Here is a 23,869-nt window from a genome sequence, read left to right as displayed (position 1 = left end):
ACAAATGAGGATCCGTAATGTAAATAACAGTTTATATGACATGCTTTCTAATTTTTCCTCACCCATCTCTACCAAGCAATGAAAAGATCAGAGCCATCAGTCTTCTGACCTCTACAAAATTGTCTAAAGTGTTGCACTCCAGGACAGGAAAAGCCCTCTGACTTTAAGCACCACACCGTTGGATGGAAAACAATCCTTTTATTGAAGATAATTAGAAAACAGTCAAGTAAAAAAAAAAAACACTTTGAAGAAATAGGTAAATCCAATTAGGTAGGAAGATAAGCAGGAATAAAGTAGTCCAGGGCAATAGTCCAGCAAAGTCCATAAAAATAAAGTCAAAACTTCCCAAATAAAATGCAAGAAATCAGGAAACATGAATCCAAGGCATGAATATAGAAGCATAAAATCCAAGAATCAAACCCATGAAACAAAGGCACTTAAAAATGAATTTTCCAAGCAAAGCTTTCATGAACAAGGACAAGATCTTGATTCCAAACGATGCTTCATCTGACTACATATTCTGTTTTTGGGACTTTTATCTCCTCGTATAGCTAAGTCTCTAGCACTCAGAAATTGGTTTCGTTTTAGCTGAGAATTTCTTATCTTTTTCTCTCAGAGCCTGGCAGAACGCCGAAGCCACTGTTTGGCTCTCCTGTTTTGAATTATCTCCTCCCGTCTATCTATTTGCTCATTAATTTCTGCAGTTGGGCCAGGTACCGAGCTGTTTTCATGTTCCCAATCATGAGAACTCTCTGGTAACAATTCAGGGAGCACACCATCATTCCCACACCCCTCAGGGACATTCTCATGGGAAACTACACTTTGAACAGGGATCTCCTGGTCATTCTCTGCATCAATATCACTGGCCAAACCATTGCCATCTTGAAACTCATCTTGCAACTCATTGACATCACTCCCCACATCCAAAGCAACGTGATCCTGAAACACAATCACAGGCTGAGCACATTTCTTTCTGCTAGTGTTGCAGGGAAATACATGGAACAAATGCATTCTCTTGGCCAATGGAGCACCCCAACTTTGGGAAAATAGCCCTCTTGCCACACTAGCTGGTCAGTCACTTTCATGAGTAATTTCCCCATTTCACAATGCCAATCTGTTCTGCACACACACCAGGTAGCCCAGTTTTCAATGTGCCTGGGAGGGAGTCTCCCATCTGGTATCAGCCACAGATTGAGGTTTCAGGTTTTAGTCTGCCACTTTGGGACTCTCACTTTGGGACTCTGTCCCTTCTGAAGTGTTCCTGCAAGCCATACGATCATAGAGTTGGAAGAGACCTCCTGGGCCATCCAGTCCAACCCCATTCTCCCAAGATAAAACCGCTGTTGAAGAAACCATCACTGGACCCCACTCAATTGGTTAACTATCGGCCTGTTTCCAATCTCCCCTTTTTGGGCAAAGTCATGGAACGTGTGGTGGCCTCACAACTCCAGGCATTCTTGGTAGACACGGATTATCTGGATCCGGCACAGTCTGGCTTTAGGCCGGGGCATGGTACCGAGACAGCCTTGGTCGCCTTAGTGGATGATCTGCGTCGGGAGCTCGACAGGGGGAGTGTGTCCCTGTTGGTGCTGCTCGACCTCTCAGCGGCCTTCGATACCGTCGACCACGGTATCCTTCTGGGACGCCTCGCGGGAATGGGTCTCGGAGGTACTGCTCTGCAGTGGCTCCGGTCATTCCTCGAGGGCCGGTCTCAGAAGGTGTTACTGGGGGACTCCTGTTCTACCCCACAACCTTTGTTTTGTGGGGTTCCTCAGGGTTCTATCCTGTCCCCCATGCTGTTTAACATCTACATGAAGCCGCTGGGCGAGATCATCCGGAGTTTCGGGGTGCGGTGTCATCTGTACGCAGATGACGTCCAACTCTGTCACTCCTTCCCACCTGCTACTAAGGAGGCTGTCGAGGTCCTGAACCGGTGCTGGGCCGCTGTGACGGTCTGGATGGGGGCGAACAAATTGAAATTGAATCCAGACAAGACAGAGGTACTCCTGGTCAGTCGCAAGGCCGAACAGGGTATAGGGTTACAGCCTGTGTTAGACGGGGTCGCACTCCCCCTGAAGACACAGGTTCACAGTTTGGGTGTGACCCTGGACTCATCGCTGAGCCTGGAACCCCAGGTTTCGGCGGTGACCAGGGGAGCATTCGCACAGTTAAGACTCGTGCGCCAACTGCGACCGTACCTTGGGAAGTCTGACTTGGCCACGGTAGTCCACACTCTGGTTACATCCCGCCTTGACTACTGCAACGCTCTCTACGTGGGGTTGCCTTTGAAGACGGCCCGGAAGCTCCAACTAGTCCAACGGGCGGCAGCCATGGTATTAACAGGAGCTGGGCGCAGGGAGCATACAACTCCTCTGCTGTACCAGCTCCACTGGCTACCGATTAGCTACCGGACCCAATTCAAAGTGCTGGCTTTGGCCTTTAAAGCCCTAAACGGTTCTGGCCCTACATATCTATCCGAACGTATCTTGGCCTATCAGCCCACCAGGACCCTAAGATCTTTGGGAGAGGCCCTTCTCTCCATCCCGCCTGCTTCACAGGTGCGGCTCGCGGGAACGAGAGACAGGGCCTTTTCTGTGGTGGCCCCGCAGCTTTGGAATGCCCTCTCTATAGAGATAAGATCAGCCACCTCGCTGATGGCATTTCGGAAACAACTGAAAACATGGATGTTTGAGCAAGCATTCGGCTAATCCGATGCGATGAAGTTTTTGGATCAAGGACTGACAATCACAGACAACGAAATTGGATTATGATTTTAACTAAGAGATGCATTGGTCTGTATTGGTGGCCCAATACTGTGTATTGTATATGTATGTGTTTTATATTTTTAATCGGAATTATTGTTGTTTTTAAATGTTGTAAACCGCAATGAGTCGCCGTTTTAGGCTGAGATATTAGCGGTATACAAGTGTACTAAATAAATAAATAAATAAATAAGTAGGAAACTTGCATTCAAAGCACCCCCGACAGATGGCCATCTAGCCTCTGTTTAAAAGCTTCCAAAGAAGGAGCCTCCACCACACTCCGGGGCAGAGAGTTCCACTGCTGAACAGCTCTTACAGTCAGGAAGTTCTTCCTGATATTCAGATGGAATCTCCTTTCTTGTAGTTTGAAGCCATTGCTCCATTGTGTCCTAATCTCTAGGGCAGCAGAAAACAAGCTTGCTCCCTCCTCCCTATGACTTCCTCTCATGTATCCATACATGGCTCTCCTGTCTCCCCTCATCCTTCTCTTCTTCAGGCAAAACATGCCCAGCTCCTTAAGCCGCTCCTCATAGGGCTTGTTCTCCAGACCCTTGATCATTTTAGTCGTCCTCCCCTGGACACATTCCAGCTTGTCAATATCTCTCTTGAATTGTGGTGCCCAGAATTGGACACAATATTCCAAGTGTGGTCTAACCAAGGCGGAATAGAGCATGGGGAGCAGGACTTCCCTAGATCTAGACATGATGCTCCTCTTGATGCAGGCCAAAATCCCATTGGCTTTTTTTTGCTGCCACATTACGTTGCTGGCTCATGTTTGCCTTCCTGTCCACGAGGACCCCAAGATCTTTTTCACATGTCCTGCTCTCAAAGCCAGGCATCGTTCCCCATTCGGTCTCTTTGCATTTCATTTTTTCTGCCTAAGTGGAGTATCTTCCATTTGTCCCGTTTGAACTTCATTTTGTTATTTTTGGCCCATCTCTCTAATCTGTCAAGATTGTTTTGAATTCTGCTCCTGTCCTCGGGAGTATTGGCTCTCCCTCCCAATTTGGTCCCATCTGCAAACTTGATGATCCTGCCTTCTAACCCTTCATCTAAGTCATTAATAAAGATGTTGAACAGGACCAGGCCCAGGAAGGAACCCTGCTGATGGCACTCTGCTCGTCACTTCTTTCCAGGGAGAAGAGGAGGAAGCTTTGTGGAGATTCACCCTCTGGGTTCCTCCACTTAACCAATTACAGATCCACCTAACCATAATTTTGCCTAGCCTAAATTGGACTAGTTTGTTTGCCAGAAGGTCATGTCAAAAGCTCTATAGATGTGTCTCCATCGATCTTAGGAAGCTATTATTTGATTACAGTTGTTGACTTGCTGGCCGATATCTGAACAGAGGATGGGCCGGAGAAGTCACTGCCTTGGTCCTTTCATTACAGGCCACTATTTCCCAACAGATGTCAGGTGGTGCAATACCGGCTAAACAGTATAATTTCTCCAGCGGTGTTGGGCATAGACATCCTGTGATAATGCGGCATGTCTCATTAAGAGCCACATCCACTGTTATAATGTGGTGATATGTATTCCACACTGGGCATGCGTATTCAGCAGCTGAGTAGCAAAGCACAAGGGTAGATGTCTTCACTGTGTCTGGTTGTGACCCCCAGGTTGTGCCAGTCAGCTTTCATACGATATTCTTTCTAGCACCCATGTTTTGCTTGATAGCCAAGCAGATAGTCAAGTCAAAGCACAGTCCAGACTGAATCCCAAGTATTTGGGTGTGCTGCAATGCTCCAGTGGGATTCCTTCCCAGGTAATCCTCAGAGCTCGAGGTGCTTGTCTGTTCTTAAGATGAGAAGCACATGTCTTTGTTTTAGATGGCTTGGGAATCAGTTGATTTTCACTGTAATAGGCGGCAAGAGCACCTAAAGTTTCAGAGAGCTTCTGTTCAACCATTTCAAAGCTCCCTGCTTGAGCGGTGATGGCACGATCATCAGCATAGATGAAACTCTCTGTTTCTTCTGGCAGTGGCTGGTCACTTGTGTAAATGTTAAACATGGATGGAACAAGCATGCTGCCCTGAGGCAGGCCGTTCTTCTGTTTTTGCCATCCACTTCTCTGACCCTGCAACTCAACAAAAAAGCTCCTGTTTTGTAGCAGATTTCCTATGAAGTAGAACAAGATGGTGCTAGAGATGAACAAAGTTTGTGCTTCTGGAGATACTTTTATGGAGATTTTGAAGCATTCCCTAAAGCTTCAGAGAATTGAAATTTCTTCCCAAGCAAGTATTGACAGGATTCATATGCATTGCATATTCACATACAACATTTCATATATTTCTTTCTTATACAAAAATTATTCAAAGTGAAAAAGGCTCAAAATATAGAAGGCTTTGTTTCAAAACCGCACTGGGCAGGGCAACATACATGCAAACCAAGATTTCCTTGTCAAATCGCTCCATTCTCGCCTCACCTTCTGCCAAACAAATGCAGACTTTGAAAGCCAAAAAGGAGGCGGGGAGGAAATCATTCTTAGCAATTTGCCTTTGTGGCACTCCCTTCGTGAAATTGCCGGTTATAAAAATAAATGTGTCGTATGGTTCTTTCTTTTGAAGGTGGGCTTTCAGATTGCGTGAGGAGAGGAGAAGAATGTAGCCCGGAGAAAAATCCAGAGGTTTGAGAGATTTTATTTCTGAAATGAAGTTGCTAATTGATGGGTTATTGTGAATTTTCCGAGTTGTATGGCCATGTTCCAGAAGCATTCTCTCCTGACGTTTCACCCATATCTACGGCAGGCATCTTCGGAAGTTGTGAGGTCTGTTGGAAACTAGGCAACTGGGCTTTATTTATCTGTGGAATAATGTCCAGGATGGGAGAAAGAACTCTTGTCTGTTGGAGGCACATGTCAATGTTGTAATTGGCCACCTTGATTTGTATTTAATGGCCTTGCAGCTTCAAAGCCCTGAGTCCCCCTAGGGGTTGAGAAGGGCGGGGTAAAAATGTTCGAAATAAAAGCCTGGCTGGTTGCTGCCTGAGGGGGAATCCTTTGTTGGGAGGTGTCTGGAATTCCCCTACTTTTTCACACTTGCCTCAAACAGACAAGAGATAAGCTCGGCCTCCCATTAAACATTGAGAAAACCAAAGTGCTCTCCCAGCAGTCACCAGCCAATCCCTCTCCAATGCCAGAAATACAGCTTACTGGTGTAACAATAGAAAATTTATAATTTTTCACATATATATTATGGCATAGGAGCTGAGAACTTCCTTCTTTGAGAAGCAAATCATCACTGAACTCTAATTCCACAAGGATTTGAGGGGGGGGGGGGGAGAGACTATACTATTTCACAAAGTAATGCATAACGTATCTTAAAGCCAGGCCATACCATTGCTGTACGTTGGGATCAGCTTCTCCGAGGGAGCGCTCTGCTGGATAATCTCTTCGGAATGGGAAAGAGAAGCGGATTCTTTGTCCGCAATGGAGCCCCCCAGGCTATAGTTGCTGCCTTTATCACTGCCCGTTCTTTCAATGATAAGGGTGAAGACCTAAATAAAAGATGGATAGGACATATTTTGCTTATAGGGGAAACAGCAAGTCAGTTCTCAGGAGGGAAAAATTGTCAGTGAGAATAACGAGAGTGAATTCCCACACGGCCTGTTGGAGATGGCTTTGCCTCCTTATGGTGATCCGGTCCAGCTGCTGGACCAAGAAGATAAGGGGTTAGAGAGCCTTGAAGATAACGAATTAATGATCAGGCAAGATCGTCTGCAATTAAGGGTCCGGAGAAGCTCTTACTTGGCAAGCAAGCGAGAAGTCAAGTGTGCCAAAGGTCATCGCAATGCCTTCATGTCTGCAAAGGGTATTTAGCCTTCTCACTGACACACAGGTGTTGTCAGTTCAACGTGGCTCTTTCCATGCAAACTTCTATGGATTAACCTTGGCCTTAAGCAGCACGCTTCTGGCTTCCTGAGTCTGGGATTTTGGGTTCTTGTGTTCAACTGTTTTTCATGGACTATTGTTTGACCATTGCTTAAAGGATTATGTTTCATGTTTTTGCCTTTGGATCTTGGGAACTGTGTCTTGGCATTTAAGCCTTTTTGGAACTTTGCATTTCTCATACTATGTTTTGACTTTGCCTTTTCTTCAATAAAATACCAAATCTACAGCTTTGGTGTGGTGGTGTTTGGGAGCAAAGGGAAAACTACCCTGAGTTGCAACAGTCTGTATGTCCCAGCAATCAATGATTTTTTAAAATCTGGGTTTGTTCCCGAGTTTTAAATGTTTGTTCCCGATTGGTCGGTTCCTAAAAAGAAGCTAGCACTTGAGTAGAAGGCAAAAACTTTGCTTGTGTGCCAGAAACTGAGATTGGAGGTGACCCCTCCCCCCAGGACTCTATAAAATATATTATTATTATTATTATTATTAACTTTATTTGTACGCCGCTAGCATCTCCCGAAGGACTCGATGCGGCTTACACGGGCCGAAGCCACAAAACACAATACAATAGAAAACATAACACAGCAATAAACAAAGCAAATCAAACAATTAAGCAAAATAACCACAATGACAATACATCAAGACACTATTAAAACTGGTTCGGCCAGCGCAATGGGGTACAGGGTTAAAAGTGCTGAGATGGCAGGAGGAACGTAGGATTAAAGTGCGGTGTGCAGCAACATTAGTTGTGCTAAAGTGCATCTAGGACTTGGGATGGGGATTCCTAATCTGCGAAGGCACATCGGAACAGCCAAGTTTTTAGGTTCCTTCTGAAAACTGCCAGAGTAGGGGCCTGACGAAGCTCTTTTGGAAGGGCATTCCAAAGTCGGGGGGCCGCCACAGAGAAGGCCCTGTCTCGCGTCCCCACCAAGCGCGCTTGCGACGTAGGTGGGATCACGAGCAGGGCCTCCCCAGATGACCGGAGCGAGCGTGTGGGTTCGTAGATGGAAATGCGGTCACGCAGGTAGGGTGGTCCCAAACCGTTCAGGGCTTTGTAGGTGAGCACCTGCACCTTGAATTGGGCTCGGAAAATAAATGGCAGCCAGTGGAGCTCCTTGAACAAGAGGGTTGACCTCTCTTGATAGTGAGCTCCAGTTAGCATCCTGGCTGCTGCCCGCTGGACCAATTGTAGTTTCCGAGCCGTCTTCAAGGGCAGCCCCACGTAAAGCGCATTGCAGTAGTCCATTCTAGAGGTGACCAAGGCGTGGACCACCCCGGCCAGATCCGCCTTCACGAGGTACGGTCGCAGCTGGCGCACAAGTCTCAGTTGTGCAAAGGCCCTCCCGGATACCGCCGACACCTGAGCCTCAAGTGTAAGCGAAGAATCCAGGAGGACACCCAAACTGCGGACCTGTGGCTTCAGGTCAATATCAGGGAATTCATAGCTTTGCCAAGGATACCAGGCGGGAATGATCCCATAATCCCCTATCTCTCCCTCTTGTGGGAACCTACGGCTTCTTCTATGGCCCTATGGCCCAACTCTTATGAACATTTCCCCACTTTCATAAACCTTATCGAACTTTAATCAACTTTTAAAGGACTTTGGAACTCTTGGGAACCCTCTTGCCAAAACCCTATGAATTCATATATTTTTCACCAATCTTTATGGAGTTTTGATGAACTTTGGAGGGATGGAAGGCTGCCATGGTTCCCCTTTGCCTTTGCATGATCTATGCCTTATGAATTCCTTGCATGTTCCCCTTCCCTATATCATTATATGTGAGTGTTTCTATATATTTATATGAAAAATGAAGGAAAAGCCACCTTTTCATGAAACCAGCACCCTATGGCTCCAGGAAGCTTTTCCCAATTTCTAAATCCCTAGACAAAGGTTTCATCAAGCTCACTTGCATGGACAATAAGAACAAATGGCTCTTATCAGGCCAGACCTTGGAGGGCAAAAGCCAGGCCATCTGGCCTGAAAGGATTAGTCACCCAACACAAAGGGTGTCTTCCTATCTGCGAGGAACCAGACATTTCACCACAGCCTTTCCAATTGTGTCAATCCCAACCGGCCGAAACCAACCTCAAACTTCATCTATGAACTCCATATCCCAGCACTATAAGACAAAGGATCTAGCCCTTTGGGGGCTAGACAGAAAATGATGATTCAAAGGACTAAAACAATAACTCTGATCTGATTTGAGAGCTTAAGCTATTGTTGGGTCGTTTGGCAAACACTGGTCACCCTAACCCTGACAACTAGACATTTCTTCATTTGTTTCCCTGTTGCCTGCCACCTTTCCCCCTCATTGGCTGAGTGGCTAAAGCAGGGCTCAGGCCACCATTGGCTCTCCTGTGGGCTTCCTGACATCACAGCCAATCATAACAAAGCCAGATTCGGGGGGGGGGGGGGGGAGGGCATGGGAACGTTTGAATCTGAAGGCTATAAATATTGTATTTTTTTGCCCAGTGGGCATGTCAATTTTGTTGGCAGATTACTGCAATCGTCATCCTTTCCAGCTGGAATGAAATATTATTTTTATTATTTATTATTATTTGCATTTGTTAACCGCCACTCTCAGCCCGAAGGCGACTCGTGGCGGTGTACAGAACACAGAACATGAAGACAACAGTTACAGTAAATCAGGATCATAACACACATCTTACTAACACACAGCTAATTAAACTAAAAATCCGCTTCGTCTTGTTTGGGTCATAATCAGTCTCGTCGTCTTAGTCCATTCCGGTGGTCATTCCAAGAACATAGCACTTAATTGAAGGCCTTTTCGAAGAGCCAGGTTTTCAGGCCCTTACGGAAGGCAATGAGGGAGGGCGCCTGTCTAATTTCAACAGGGAGGGAGTTCCATAGCCGGGGGGCCACCACCGAGAAGGCCCGCTCTCTAGTCCCCGTCAAGCGTGCCTGTGAGGCAGGCGGGACCGAGAGAAGGGCCTCCCCGGATGATCTCAAGGTCCTCGTGGGCTGATAGGCCGAGATGCGGTACTCAAGGTATTTTGGGCCGGAACCGTTTAGGGCTTTGTAGGTTAGCACCAGCACCTTGAATTGGGCCCGGTAGCTAATCGGCAGCCAGTGGAGCTGGGACAGCAAGGGCGTTGTGCGCTCCCTGCGTTCTGCTCCGGTTAACAACATGGCTGCCGCGCGCTGGACTAGCTGGAGCTTCCGGGCCGTCTTCAAGGGCAGCCCCACGTAGAGAGCGTTGCAGTAGTCGAGGCGGGATGTGACCAAAGCGTGTACCACCGTGGCCAAGTCAGACTTCCCAAGATACGGGCGCAGCTGGCGCACGAGCCGAAGCTGTGCAAATGCTCCCCTGGTCACCGCCGAAACCTGGGGATCCAGGCTCAGCGATGAGTCCAGGGTCACACCCAAGCTGCGAACCTGCGCCTTCAAGGGGAGTGCGACCCCGTCCAGCACAGGCTGTAACCCTATACCCTGTTCGGCCTTGCGACTGACCAGGAGTACCTCTGTCTTGTCTGGATTTAATTTCAGTTTGTTTGCCCTCATCCAGACCGTCACAGCGGCCAGGCACCGGTTCAGGACTTCGACAGCCTCCTTAGTAGCAGGTGGGAAGGAGTGACAGAGTTGGACGTCATCTGCGTACAGGTGACACCGCACCCCGAAACTCCGGATGATCTCACCCAGCGGCTTCATGTAGATGTTAAACAGCATGGGGGACAGTATGGAACCCTGAGGAACACCACAGGTCAAAGGCTGTGGTGTTGAACAGGAGTCCCCCAATAACACCTTCTGGGTACGACCCTCCAGAAATGACTGGAGCCACCGCAAGGCGGTGCCCCCAAGACCCATCTCTGCAAGGCGCCCCAGAAGGATACCGTGGTCGACGGTATCGAAGGCCGCTGAGAGGTCCAGAAGCACCAACAGGGACACACTCCCCCTGTCTAGCTCCCGGCGGAGATCATCCACTAAGGCGACCAAGACCGTCTCGGTACCATGTCCCGGTCTGAAGCCAGACTGTGCCGGATCCAGATAATCCGTGTCTCTCAAGAATACCTGGAGTTGTGAGGCCACCACGCTTTCCATGACTTTGCCCAAGAAGGGAAGATTGGAAACAGGCCGAAAGTTGTCAAATTTAGTGGGGTCCAGTGATGGTTTCTTCAACAGCGGCTTTATAATAGCCTGTTTTAGGCTCGCTGGAATCGTGCCTTCCCGAAGGGAGGCATTAACCACCACCGTTACCCACTCAGCCAATCCCCCCTGGCCTCTTTCAGAAGCCAGGATGGGCAGGGGTCTAGGATGGACGTGGTAGGCCTCATTCCTCCAAGTATCTTGTCCACATCCTCGGGTTTCACAAACTGAAAAGAATCCATCAAAATAGGACAAGCAGGTGCTTGTGTCACATCCACAGAGACTGCATTTAATGTGGCGTCCAGCCCAGAACGGATCAAAGCGACTTTGTCTGCAAAGAACCGAGCAAATGCTTCACAGCGCGTGTCCGAGTTGTCAGGGCTCCCACCTGAGGTAGGGGGAGTTAAAAGGCCTCTGACAATCCAAAACAACTCCGCCGGACGGTTTTTTGCAGACGCAATAGTGGCCGCAAAGAAAGTTTTCTTTGCGGCTTTTATTGCCGCGGCATATGCCCTTAAGAAGGACACAAACCGTGCTCGATTTGGCTCGCTTGGGTCCGAGCGCCACACGCTCTCTAGTTCCCTCTTCCTTCGCTTCATCGCTGCCAGCTCCTCAGTGAACCAAGGAGCTGGTTTAGCTCGGTTACTTGAGAGGGGACGTTCCGGAGCGATCCTGTCAATTGCCCTGGTCATCTCCCCATTCCAGAGAGCGACCAGGGCCTCGACATGGTCACCTACCGAGGTGGCGGGAAAATCCCCAAGAGCCATCAGGAATCCGTTCGGATCCATAAGCCTCCTGGGGCGGACCATCTTAATGGGTCCTCCACCTTTGCGGAGGTTGGGGGGCGCAGTGAGCCTAAATCTGATCAGGGAGTGGTCGGTCCATGGCAACGGAGAGATGGACAACTCCTCCACACCGCCACCTTGCTCCCATCCCTGGCAGAAAACCAAGTCCAATGTGTGTCCAGCACAGTGGGTGGGGCCAGTTATTTGTTGGGACAGCCCCATGGTTGCCATGGCAGACATGAAGTCCTGAGCCGCTCCTGAGAGGGTCGCCTCGGCATGGATGTTGAAGTCCCCCAGCACAAGAAGCCGTTGGGACTCCACCACCAGGCTCGAGACCACCCCCGCTAGCTCAGGCAGGGAGACTGTAGTGCAGCGAGGTGGACGGTACACTACAAGAATCCCTATTCTGTCCCGGTCACCCACCCTCAGGTGGACGCATTCGAAATTTGTGGTCTGCGGGATGGGGCTCCTGGTCAGATGGATGGAATCTCTATAGACCACTGCGACCTCGCCTCCCCGTCCTCCGGCTCTTGGTTGGTGTTGCACGGAGAAACCTGGAGGACAAAGCTGGGAGAGGTTTACGCCCCCCGCTTCATCCAGCCAGGTCTCCGTGATGCACGCCAGATCTGCCCGCTCCTCCAGGATTAAATCCTGGATCCAAGTTGTTTTTCCGTTGACAGATCTGGCGTTCAACAACACCACCTTCAAACCAGAGGGCCCGCTCACCTGGTTACACCAATCTTGGTGGTTTTCTCTTCAACTTGGTGAGATTTATTCTGTAATATTGGCCTCTCTTTCTCACCACAATGGCTTGGGTCTATCCACAGCCATTGTAAATTGCTCAACAACAAAGTCTGGACAACGGAGGCAGAAATCCTGGGACCAAGAGGTATGTGGACCTCTTCTGAAGTTCCAGGATTTTTTGCCCCTAATTTAGTGCTGTCTGGAAGTGCCCCCAGTCTGTGATAAGAGCAGCCATAGGATATGAAAGTTTTCTTTTCTCTCATAACTACAATGTCAGCAAGCAATTTCCCCCCCAATAAAATGCTGATGTTGTCTGAGTCTAGCAAAAAATAATTCTCGACTGTCACATGCAGGCTGCCCAGTTGCCATTACTCTTCTTTCAACCCATTCCCTCGACCCAAAACTCCAAAATAAATGTCTCCCAGCAGAAACAACCAACAAACACAGCATTGCTACCACTGGAAAAGTAAGATATGTCCACCCAAATCTCTCAACAGTATGAATGAGAAATCAATGGGAGCCCGAAACGACTCCTATTTGATCCAATGGCAATTTTTTGGCAATCCTGAACAGACAGCGAAGCACAACAGTGTCATGAAAAGTCTTCTTCTTTCACTGAAGCAGATGGAAGGGAATTGGTTGGCCATCCCCAGGGAAACAACACCTACAGACAACCGATGGCTGTTTTCAGATCGGCTTGCTCTGTGCCGTTTGAGCATCCAAGTCCCCCTCAAGAAATTGGCGCAGGCTCACCATTCTCTCTGAGGACGACCGGGCGGCCGCAGTGTGCAGGGCATCGGGGTCGGCTGATTTGCGGAGCCGGAAGCGTGTTCCCAAGGCGCCAGAGTTTGTCAAGGTGATGGTGCGTGAAATTGTCTCTCCCACCACATGAGCGCCAAAGTCAATGAGCTCTTTATCTAGTGCGAGCTGGGGAAAAAAAATACGAGCGGCATTCATGTGTGTATCTGTATCATTCGTTAAACAAACCCTTTCCCTTTTGAACAAAAGGAATATTAGAGTCAAGCCAATTCCAAAGGCAATGCCATAGAGTGGTGTTTCTCAACCCTTCCTAATGCCGCAACCCCTTAATACAGTTCCTCATGTTGTTGTGGTGACCCCCAACAATACAATTATTTTCGTTGCTACTTCATAGCTGTAATTTTGCTCCTGTTATGAATCGTAATGCAAATATCTGATATGCAGGATGCATTTTCATTCACTGGACCAAACTTGGCACAAATACCCAATACAACCAAATTTGAATACTTGGGGAGTTTGAGGGGAACTAATTCTCCTTTCTGGGAGTTGTAGTTCACCTATATCCAGAGAAACTGTGACCACCACCAATGATGGATCTGGACCTGACTTGGCACACAGAACCCCCATGAGCAAGTGAACCTACTGGAATGGTTTGAGGGGACTGACTCACCATGGTGGGAGCTGTAGTTCATCCTACTACCAGAGACAACACGGACCCCACTGATTATGCATCTAGAGAGCAAACCTGCCCACCACAACAAACTTGTGGTGGTGGAGTTTCAGGGAGTCAACCTGGTATGATGTGAGTTATAGTTCTCCCATAACCTTATGCATTTTGTAAAATTAATAAATCATCATCATCATCATCATCATTGAATTACTTATCATATAGGGCGGCAAGGAATTCCACAAGGCAGGGGCAGAAAGAGAAAAAGCTCTGCGTCTGGTCCTTTCGAAGGGCACTTCTCTAGGACCCGGTATATAAAGTAAGTCGCATTGGGCTGGTCGTTGCGACCTCCGATGATGGGAGAATGAGAGGCAGTCCCTAAGGTACGATAGACCCTGGCCGTAAAGAATTTTAAAGGTCAGAACTAGCATCTTATATAGACCACGGTAATCAGTTGGAAGCCAATGCAAATGCCCCAACATTGGTGTTATATGGCATTTCATGGGTGTTCTTGTGAGTAGCCCGCCTGCCGCATTCTGAACAATACGGAGCTTTCAGGTCATAGACATCGGAAGGCCAACATACAGGGCGTTGCAATAGTCTAGCCTAGACGTGACCGTGGCATGGATGACTGTTGCCAGAGCCTCATCAGATAGGTAGGGTGCCAGTTGCCTCGCTTGTTGTAGATGGAAAAAGGCCTGTTTGCTGGCAGCAGCCACCTGAGCTTCCATTGTCAGCTGCCAATCCAAAACGACACCCAAGCTCTTAACGGTAGGTGAAGGAGATAGGGCAGCACCATCGAAGGTGGGTAGCAAATGGGTCAGACCAATCAAGTGGCCATGCCAGAGAATCTCAGTCTTCGTCGGGTTCACCTTCAGTCTACTAGCACGTAGCCAGTTCGACAGAGCCTCCAGGCATAAGGTGAAATTGTCTGGAATAGACGTTGCTCCAGGCTCCAAACGCAAAAGGAGTTGGGTGTCGTCCACATATTGATAGCAGACTAGGCCGAATGGCCTAGATATATTGAAACAAATATGGAACAGGCTTAAAACAAATTAAATGACTTTTTTCAAATAACCTGGGCAATGTTGGATACCCAACAGGCCTAACCCAGGCACTGCTGGGTACCTAAGCAATAATGATGATGACGACAATGACTCTGGCACAAGCCAGTCAAGGTGGTCCCAGTAGTGATCGGCACATTGGGTGCAGTGCCTAAAGAACTTGGCCTGCACTTAAACACAATTGGCACTGACAAGATTACCATCTGCCAGCTGCAGAAGGCCATCTTACTGGGATCTGCACGCATTATTTGCCGATACATCACACAGTCCTAGACACTTAGGAAGGGTCCGAGGTGTGATCCAATACAACAGCCAGCAGAGTGTCTGCTGTGGACTCATCTTGTTGTGGGTCAAATAATAATAATAATAATAATAATAATAATAATAATAATAATAGACACTTGGGAAGTGTCTGACGTGTAATTCAATACAACAGCCAGCAGAGTGTCTGCTGTGGACTCATCTTGTTGAATTTCAAATAATAATAATAACAACAACAACACAGTCCTAGACTTGGGAAGGGTCCGATGTGTGATCCAATACAACAGCCAGCAGAGTGTCTGCTGTGGACTCATCTTGTTGTGGTTCAAATAATAATAATAATAATAATAATAATAATAATAATAATAATAATAATACACTTGGGAAGGGTCCGATGTGTGATCCAATTCAACAGCCAGCAGAGTGTCTGCTGTGGACTCATCTTGTTGTGGTTCAAATAATAATATTAATAATAATAATAATAACAATAATAATAAAGTGTCAGAGTAGAAGGTCCCCCAAAGCAGCTGAATCCATCCACCTAGTAACAGGGCAAAAATGCAAATGTTAGATGAGTTTTAAACTCAAACATACAGCCTAGCCAGTATAGGTTATTTAGTACATTACTGTAGGAGTTATTACGGCAAAGAGAGAAAAAAGAAACATACACATTTCTTTCTCTTCGCTGCTAATACATTTAAATGCATTTCCACATGCTGAAAAACACACAGACGTCGCCTACTTCAAGGCCCTGAACCTACCACACACTTCTTGGTTGAACATTTCAGTGGGACTGAAAAGGAACCAATCTGAGATAAGAATGTCACTTCTCCTTCAAGGTCTTCGTTTATCTGAAAGAGAAAAGTGCTCATAAAATCTCTTTCATTTGTCAACAAAAAAGGCAATGGCTTTTTAAGTCCCCTTTGCTGTGTTTTTCAGTGTTTTCATGAGTGATGGTCACTTGTTGGCCTGATAGGTGTCTTGTGTCCAAATTTGGTGTCAGTTCGTGCCGTGCTTTTTGAGTTATGCTAATCCCAAAAACGAACATTACATATTTATATAGATTGTTATTATTACATTTCCATTATTTTACTCTATTATTATTATTATTATTATTATTATTACAGTTATTCTTTTAAATGATTACACTTGCCTAGTTTCCAACAGACCCCTCAACCTCTGAGGATGCCTGCCATAGATGTAGGCGAAACGTCAGGAGAGAATGCTTCTGGAACATGACCAGACAGCCCGGAAAACTCACAGCAACCCAGTGATTCTGGCCATGAAAGCCTTTGACAACACAAGGTACAAAATGTTGGCTGGTAACAGTGGGATTGGCTTCTCCCATACTTAAGTCCAATGGAGGCCACTTACTTCACTCAGCTAAAATTAAGCTGACAACGATGATCCAGAGGTCACTTTCTTTGACTGCCTCCAAATTGTTGAAATGACCTGCCAAAGGACATTCATCATCTGGAAGCACTTCCAGAGTTTAAAGCAGGAGTGAAGACCAACCTTTTCCAGCTGGACGACTCAGATGATTGTTCATCCGGCAGTTTTAAAGTACGAATTGATCGGTTTTAGTATGTATTGGTTTGTTTGTGCTCTTACTGATATTGCTTGTCTAGATAATACAGAGTCGCATGGATGAATAGTCTGATCTGGAAAGGGGCAGTTTCCCATATTACTACTACTACTACTACTACTACTACTAATAATAATAATACTTTATATATACCCTGCCACCATCTCTTCAAGGGGACTCGGGGTGGCTTACGTGAGGCCAATCCCAACAATACAGCAATACAAATATACAACATAGGAATACAGCAGTAAAATATAAAGCAAAAATTAATAAAATACAAGAAACAATATAATATCTATATAATCTATATAAATAAAAATGTAATGTTCGTTTGTGGGGTTAACATAACTCAAAAACCACTGGATGAATTGCTGCAAAATTTGGACACAAGACACCTACTAACCCAAGGAGTGACCATCACTAAAACAAATGGATTTTGTCATTTGGGAGTTGTAGTTGCTTTGATTTATAGTACATCTATAATCAAAGAGCATTCTGAACCCCACCAATGATGGAATTGAACCAAATGTGGTACACAGGACTCCCATGACCAACAGAAAACACTAGAAGGGTTTGATGGGCATTGACCTTGAGTTTGGGAATTGTAGTTCACCTACATCCAGAGACTCAAACAATGATGGAAATTAGAGGCTTTTTATACAACAACAACAACAACAATTCTTTATTGATTAGTCAATTTTGACCATATCAAAACATGCAAAACATACAAAACATACACATACAGAAAAACCATATAGGAATACAAGGCATCATGGCCTACTGGCCTGTCGACTCACTCCTAAATAATTGAGCAACTACGAGATAAAGAGGTTAAAAGATTAAAAATTGATTAATTCCTTAAAATAGGGTTAGGGTGGGGGGCATGGGTAGGTAAAACTAGTGGCGTGTCCATATTAAGTTTTTAAGCTTGAGTTTTGTTGATGGCAGCAAGGTCGCCTCTCTCTGCTTCCATCTTCTCGCGGATGGCCAGCGCTTTTTGGGTAAAAAGGGTCAATTTTAAAATAGAGTTTTATCTGAACCCTGAAGGAGGATGTGCAATTTCTCCTTATTCTCTGAATAAGTATGGTTCTCCAGCAGGGACTCTAGGTAGTAAGACCGGATCCTGTTGTAGTAGGGACATTTTAAGAAAAAAATGTTCTGAGTCCTCCACTTCTGCATCAACCTCACGGCACCCACAGGTTCTCCTCGTGTAGGGGATATTCTGATGTCGTCCCTACTAACAATGATGGATCTGGACCAAACTTGGCACAAATATTCCATATGCCCAACTAGGAACACAGATGGAGTTTGGGGAAAACAGACCTTGACGTTTGGGAGTTGTAGTTACTGGGATTTATAGTTCATTTACAATCAAAGAGCATGCTGAACCCCACCAATGACAAAATTGGGGCAAACTTCCCACACAGATTTGAAAGGGACTCCTAAAGAAGGGCAATGGTATGTTGCATGTTCCAGAGTAGGCAAACCAGACAATCTCCACATCAACACTGACAAAGAAACAGCAAGAAATATTGTTTACCCACAAGCAGAAAGAAATTATATTAGAAACCAAGCCCTAAACGGTTCCGGCCCAAAATACCTTGCAGACCGCATCTCGGCCTACGAGCCCACGAGGACCTTGAGATCATCCGGGGAGGCCCTTCTCTCGGTCCCGCCCGCCTCACAGGCACGTCTGGCGGGGACGAGAGAGCGGGCCTTCTCGGTGGTGGCCCCCCGGCTGTGGAACACCCTCCCTGTTGAAGTTAGACAGGCGCCCTCCTTGATGGCCTTTCGTAGGAGCCTGAAAACTTGGCTCTTCGAGCAGGCCTTCAACTGAGTGTTATCATTGGAACGATACTGGAATGGACTATGACTATGACTATGAAATTGACTATGACCCCAGGATTTGACGAAGCGGATTTTTAGCATAAGTATATGTTATGTAGTGGTAGTTTGTATGTATTGTCGTGATTTATTGTACACTGTCTTTTCTATGTTGTTGTTCACCGCCACGAGTCGCCCTAGGGCTGAGAGTGGCGGTCAATAAGTGCAAGTAATAAATAAATAAATAAATAAATAATACTTTCTGATTACTTTATTTTCCAGATCACCAGACTGGGCCACAGCAACGCGTGGCAGGGGACAACTAGTATATTATATAAAGTAATATACTTCCCCAAATCAACACTTACAAAAAGTTGACTCCTTTGCTAGTACAGTTGTAAAAACTGTCTGAATTGAATACTATTTGAAAAGCATATCAATCTTACTTGGTTCTTCCTTGAATCCTTTTGCTATTTTAAAATTTGCAAACACCATATAAGTTGGGACAATTCTGTTTTGCACCTACCAGCGGTTTAAAGGTCACCCCAACTTCACACGACATTCCAGCAGACATTGGGCCTGGAGGATCAAGGCTGCAGGGGTGAATAATAATAGGTAGATTTAGATCACAATTTGTATTTGTATCATCTATCAGCAGCAAACAAAACAGTGTCTGGCAACAATCAAATGGCCTCCTTTCAGATACTGAAACATGGCCCTCAGGTCTCCTTCTCTCACCTTCTCTCAGCCTCTTTCTCTTTCTGTTTAGACCTACGAGGGTTGAAGGAAAAGTAATACCTCCGCCTTAGTTACTTGGGTTGGATGGGAATATTTTAATATATCAAATACTGAAATAAACCTTGGAATGTGCTCTTTAACTCCCACTATTCACTTTCCCACACAATCACCAAACAACTGGATACATTTCTGCCAATGATGAACAAGTTTTCTGAAGCCATCACAGAAGAAGTCGACACTGTTTCCGCAATCCATCCTGCACAGATCTTCCAATAGCCAAGCAAAGCAATGACGTGACCCACACCTTCTTGTGAAATGTCGACTATGCTTGAAATTTATCTCCAAGTGATACGACGATTGTCCTGAATCAATCTGTCTACCTTTTGCTTGTGAAACTCAGTGGTTGCTGTCACAGGACGTCCAACTTTTTGTTTGTCATGCTGTCAAGAATTCAATGAGGGCATGTTGCTTAAGTCGCATTGACTTAAGTAACTGTCTGCGCAGGGTTCCATACTTCGCACTTTAACAATACAACCGTTCAATGCTAAGGCTTCCCACCAAAATGGAACTGTAGAGGAGAGTCTACTGAACAAGCCAGCACCTGCCGCATACGGTGCTTAGTCGCACTGATCGACCGTCTGTGCAGGGTTCCATACTTCGTACTTTAACAACTCAACTGTTCAATGCTAAGGCTTCCTGCCAAATGGAACTGTAGAGGAGAGTCTACTGAACAAGCCAGTACCTGCCGCATGCCAGTACTGCCATCTATTGAGGAGTTACAAAGGGGGAAGTATTATTTTTTATTCAATCCTCGTAATGCCAAAGCTGCTTCTCTGAGTGAACGGGCTCCAAACTTTAGACCACACTGGTCACTCTTCTCTGGCCACCTTCCATCTTGTCCACATCCGTCTGGAATTATGGTGCCCAAAACTGAACACAGTGTTAATTCAGGGGAGTTCTGATCAAAGCAGAAGGCAATGGGACGATTACTTCCCTCAGTCTAGTCACAGAAGGCCCAAACTAAGTGAGAAGGTCGACAAACTCTGCCACCACCCAGTTTCCTATCCTCTCATGCCATCAACCCCAAACAAGGCCACATTCTACTCATGTTTACTTACTGCACAGTGAAAAAATCCTTCAGGTGTTCATTGACGCCAATTAGCTTGCAGAAGTTAATGCCATAGAAAGCATTGATCAGAACCATCTTCTTTTTATAAGTTTTACCAATGTCAAAGTCCTGTAAAGAATCAAGACATGTTTCCACCATTATAATCGCAAGACAATAGTTGGCAAGGATAGGCTGCTCTTATGTCATGGAAATCCTGAACACAATGAATTGATCGATGCAACGGCAATGCCAGCCCTGTGTCAAGAAAGCACACTTAAGCAAACATGATTGGGGGGGGGGGGGGTTAGAAATAAAAGTGCAATGCTTAAGTTGATTAATCATGGAATCCTAGAGTTGGAAGAGACCTCGTGGGCCATTCAGTCCAACCATATTCTGCCAAGAAACAGGAATATTAAAGCAATGGCTTCAAACTACAGGAACAGAGATTCCATCTAAACATTAGGAGGAACTTCCTGACTGTGAGAGCTGTTCACCAGTGGAACTCTCTGCCCCAGAGGGTGGTGGAGGCTCCTTCTTTGAAAGCTTTTAATCAGAGACTGGGTGGCCATTTGTCAGGGATGCTTTGAATGCAATTTTCTTGCTTCTTGGCAAAACGGGATTGGACTGGATGGCCCATGAGGTCTCTTCCAACTCTAGGATTCTATGATTATTATGATCTTCTCCTCGCAGAGGCCCTATCACCTCCTCATTCTTCCTTCTTCTACCGATGTAAGCAAAGAAGACCTTTTAATTGTTTTTATTGTCCTTGGTAAGCCTGAACTCGTTTTGCGCTTTAGCCTTGCAAACATTTTAGCTACAAGAGTTGGTTAAGCATTTAAATTTGGTGATTTCTCCCTTTTTCCACTTCTTGTGCATGTCTCTTTTGAGTCTTAGCCCAGTTAGAAGTTCTTTGGACATTCATTCTGGCATCTTTGCACTTGTCTCATTTCTTCTTTTTGTTGGTAGTGTTTGCCGTTGCATCTTGAGTATTTCACTCTTGAAAAGGGGATTTCATCTGAACATTAGGAAGAATTTACTGACTGTGAGAGCTGTTCAGTTTTCTGCTTCCCTAGAGACTAGGATGCAATGGAGCAACTACAAGAACAAATGGAGCAAACTACAAGAAAGGAGATTCCATCTGAACATTAGGAAGAACTTCCTGACTGTGAGAGCCGTTCAGCAGTGGAACTCTCTGCCCCAGAGTGTGGTGGAGGCTCCTTCTTTGGAAGCTTTTAAACAGAGGCTGGATGGCCATCTGTCAGGGGTGATTTGAATGCAATTTTCCTGCTTCTTGGCGGGGGATTGGACTGGATGGCCCATGAGGTCTCTATGATTACCATCCATCCTTACATCCCTTGTTTTTTAGTACTGGTATCCACGGAATGCTGCTCAATATTTCCTTCATTTTTCAGACGTCAGCTCTCCAAAAGTCTAGAATGTGCATTTGACTTGTCTTAAAACAATTAAAATTACCTTTGGATGTACATCATTTTTTTTAAAAAAATGTAAATATTTAGAATTTTAAAAAAATTATAGCATGGGACTATATAGAAGAGGATCCTTTATCAGAATGTGTTGAGTCCATCAGAATAAAGGCAGAACTGAAAGACAGACAGGGCACAGCAAGGGCAGATCAAAACAGTCCGTGTCAAAAAGGGAAAGATCAAAGCCAAGACAGAAAGAACAAATAGTTAGGCAAGTCAAATATAGTCCGGGACAAAGAAGGAGAAGTCAAGTCAGGCAGTCTGAGTCAAGGCAAAAAACCAAGCAAGGGAAGCTAGTCTGAGTGAAGGTTCTCTCGCTGCTGCTTCAGCGGCGGATGAAGAGAACTGGAGGCTGTAGCCCCTCCCACTGGCTATTTATACTCACAGGGAGAGTGGGCGGGGCTACCACCAAAAATGTTTAATAACTCTCTAGAACAGTGTTTCTCAACCTTCCCAATGCTGCGACCCCTTAATACAGTTTCTTATGTTGTGGTGACCCCCAACCATAACATTATGTTTATTGCTACTTCACAACTGTAATTTTGCTACTGTTATGAATTTTAAGGTAAATATCCAATATGTAGGATGTATTTTCATTCATTGGACCAAATTTGGCACAAATACCCAAATTTGGTGGGGTTGGGGGGAGATTGATTTTGTCATTTGGGAGTTGTAGTTTCTGGGATTTATGGTTCACCTACAATCAAAAGAGCATTCTGAGCTCTACCAACGATGGAATTGAACCAAACTTGGCACACAGAACTCCCATGGCCAAGAGAAAATACTGGAAAAGTTTGGTGGGCATTGTCTTTGAGTTTTGGAGTTGTAGTTCACCTGCATTCAGAGAGCTCTGTGGACTGTGGATCGGGACCAAACATGGCATGAATACTTAATATGCCCAAATGTGAACACTGGTGGAGTTTGGGGAATTTGGGAGTTGTAGTTGCTCGGATTTATAGTCCACCAACAATCAAAGAACCCAACCAGTGATAGAATTGGGCTCAACTTCCCACACAGAACCCCCAAAACCAACAGAAAATGCTATGCTTTGTGATGGGTTTTGACGACCCCTCTGACACCCCCTCGCGACCCCCTGAGGGGTCCCGACCCCCAGGTTGAGAAATGCTGCTCTAGAAGGTTCCGAAAGCTGTTCTGCGCAGGCGCAGGAATTACCATATGTGCGATTCACAGTTGACCACGATGGTAAACAGTAATATAATTGATTCCCATTTGAGGAAAGTGGGACATAAACAAAATCAAATATATATATATATATATATACACACACACACACACATTTTAAAAAAATCTTAGAAAACTGAACTTTGTCAAAATAGCAAGCCACGACATAGATTTTAAATGCACCAATTAAAGCACCATACATAATTAACGTATTTAAATCTTCTGGAACGATTAGATTGAGCAGTTTTGAAAAAGAGGCCTTAGTTCATTTTTCACCCAAGCAAAGATCACTAACCTTGAAATGAATGAGGCTGGGCTTGCTATAGAAAGGGCACCCCTTAAATTCACGGCCGCAAACCCTGTGTTTACGAATGATCCCGCTATGCAGCTTCTCCACATCTGGAGCAAAAATCTCCTTTTCCAGCTCAGATGCACCAAGAGGTTTGGAGTCGATTCTGTCATCTGTGACCTGAGCCATATAAAGCCACAACAGAGTCAATATTTCTACTATGAACAACTAACCTCGTAAGGGCTTTTGTGGACTATGAAAATTGTGAAATTAAAGCATGAAAACATGTAGATCTGTAAGGAAATTATTGTGGCTTGGCCAAATTTACCTCCAACACCACACACAAAAAGCCAGCAAAACAAAATTGAAAGCCACTCAAGCTGCAATTTATATACAATCTATAGTCAACTTATAGGCCGGGCTTTAGCACAGTGTGTTAAACCGCCAGCTGCAGAAAATCTAGTTTTCGAAAGGCTGACAGTTCAAGTCCGGATTGGGGTGAGCTCCCAACCACCAGCCCAGCATGTGCTCACCTAGCAGTTCAAAAAATTTATTCTCACCCCGAGGGGGACTCAAAGTAGTTTACACATAAGTAATGGCAAAACCAGCACTTTGAATTGGGCTCGG

At 45.7% G+C, this 23,869-nt stretch overlaps 1 protein-coding gene across 1 annotated transcript in view; it reads right to left on the bottom strand.

Moving 5' to 3' along the window:
- Positions 1-23,869, bottom strand: part of CFAP74 (cilia and flagella associated protein 74) — a 124,811-nt gene that overhangs the window by 55,724 nt on the left and 45,218 nt on the right. Inside the window, exons 12-17 of the mRNA XM_067472951.1 lie at positions 23,249-23,422; positions 20,298-20,416; positions 18,968-19,034; positions 15,794-15,883; positions 13,035-13,208; positions 6,097-6,256 (exon numbers count right to left, since the gene is read on the bottom strand). Coding sequence (XP_067329052.1) covers positions 6,097-6,256; positions 13,035-13,208; positions 15,794-15,883; positions 18,968-19,034; positions 20,298-20,416; positions 23,249-23,422 — 784 coding nt within the window. The remainder of the gene's footprint in view (positions 1-6,096; positions 6,257-13,034; positions 13,209-15,793; positions 15,884-18,967; positions 19,035-20,297; positions 20,417-23,248; positions 23,423-23,869) is intronic.

The sequence above is a fragment of the Anolis sagrei genome, chromosome 13 (genome assembly GCF_037176765.1).
Source record: "Anolis sagrei isolate rAnoSag1 chromosome 13, rAnoSag1.mat, whole genome shotgun sequence".
NCBI classification, from domain to species: domain Eukaryota; kingdom Metazoa; phylum Chordata; class Lepidosauria; order Squamata; family Dactyloidae; genus Anolis; species Anolis sagrei.
Note: the sequence above shows the minus strand (reverse complement) of the source record. Positions and strands in the feature narration are given on the sequence as shown.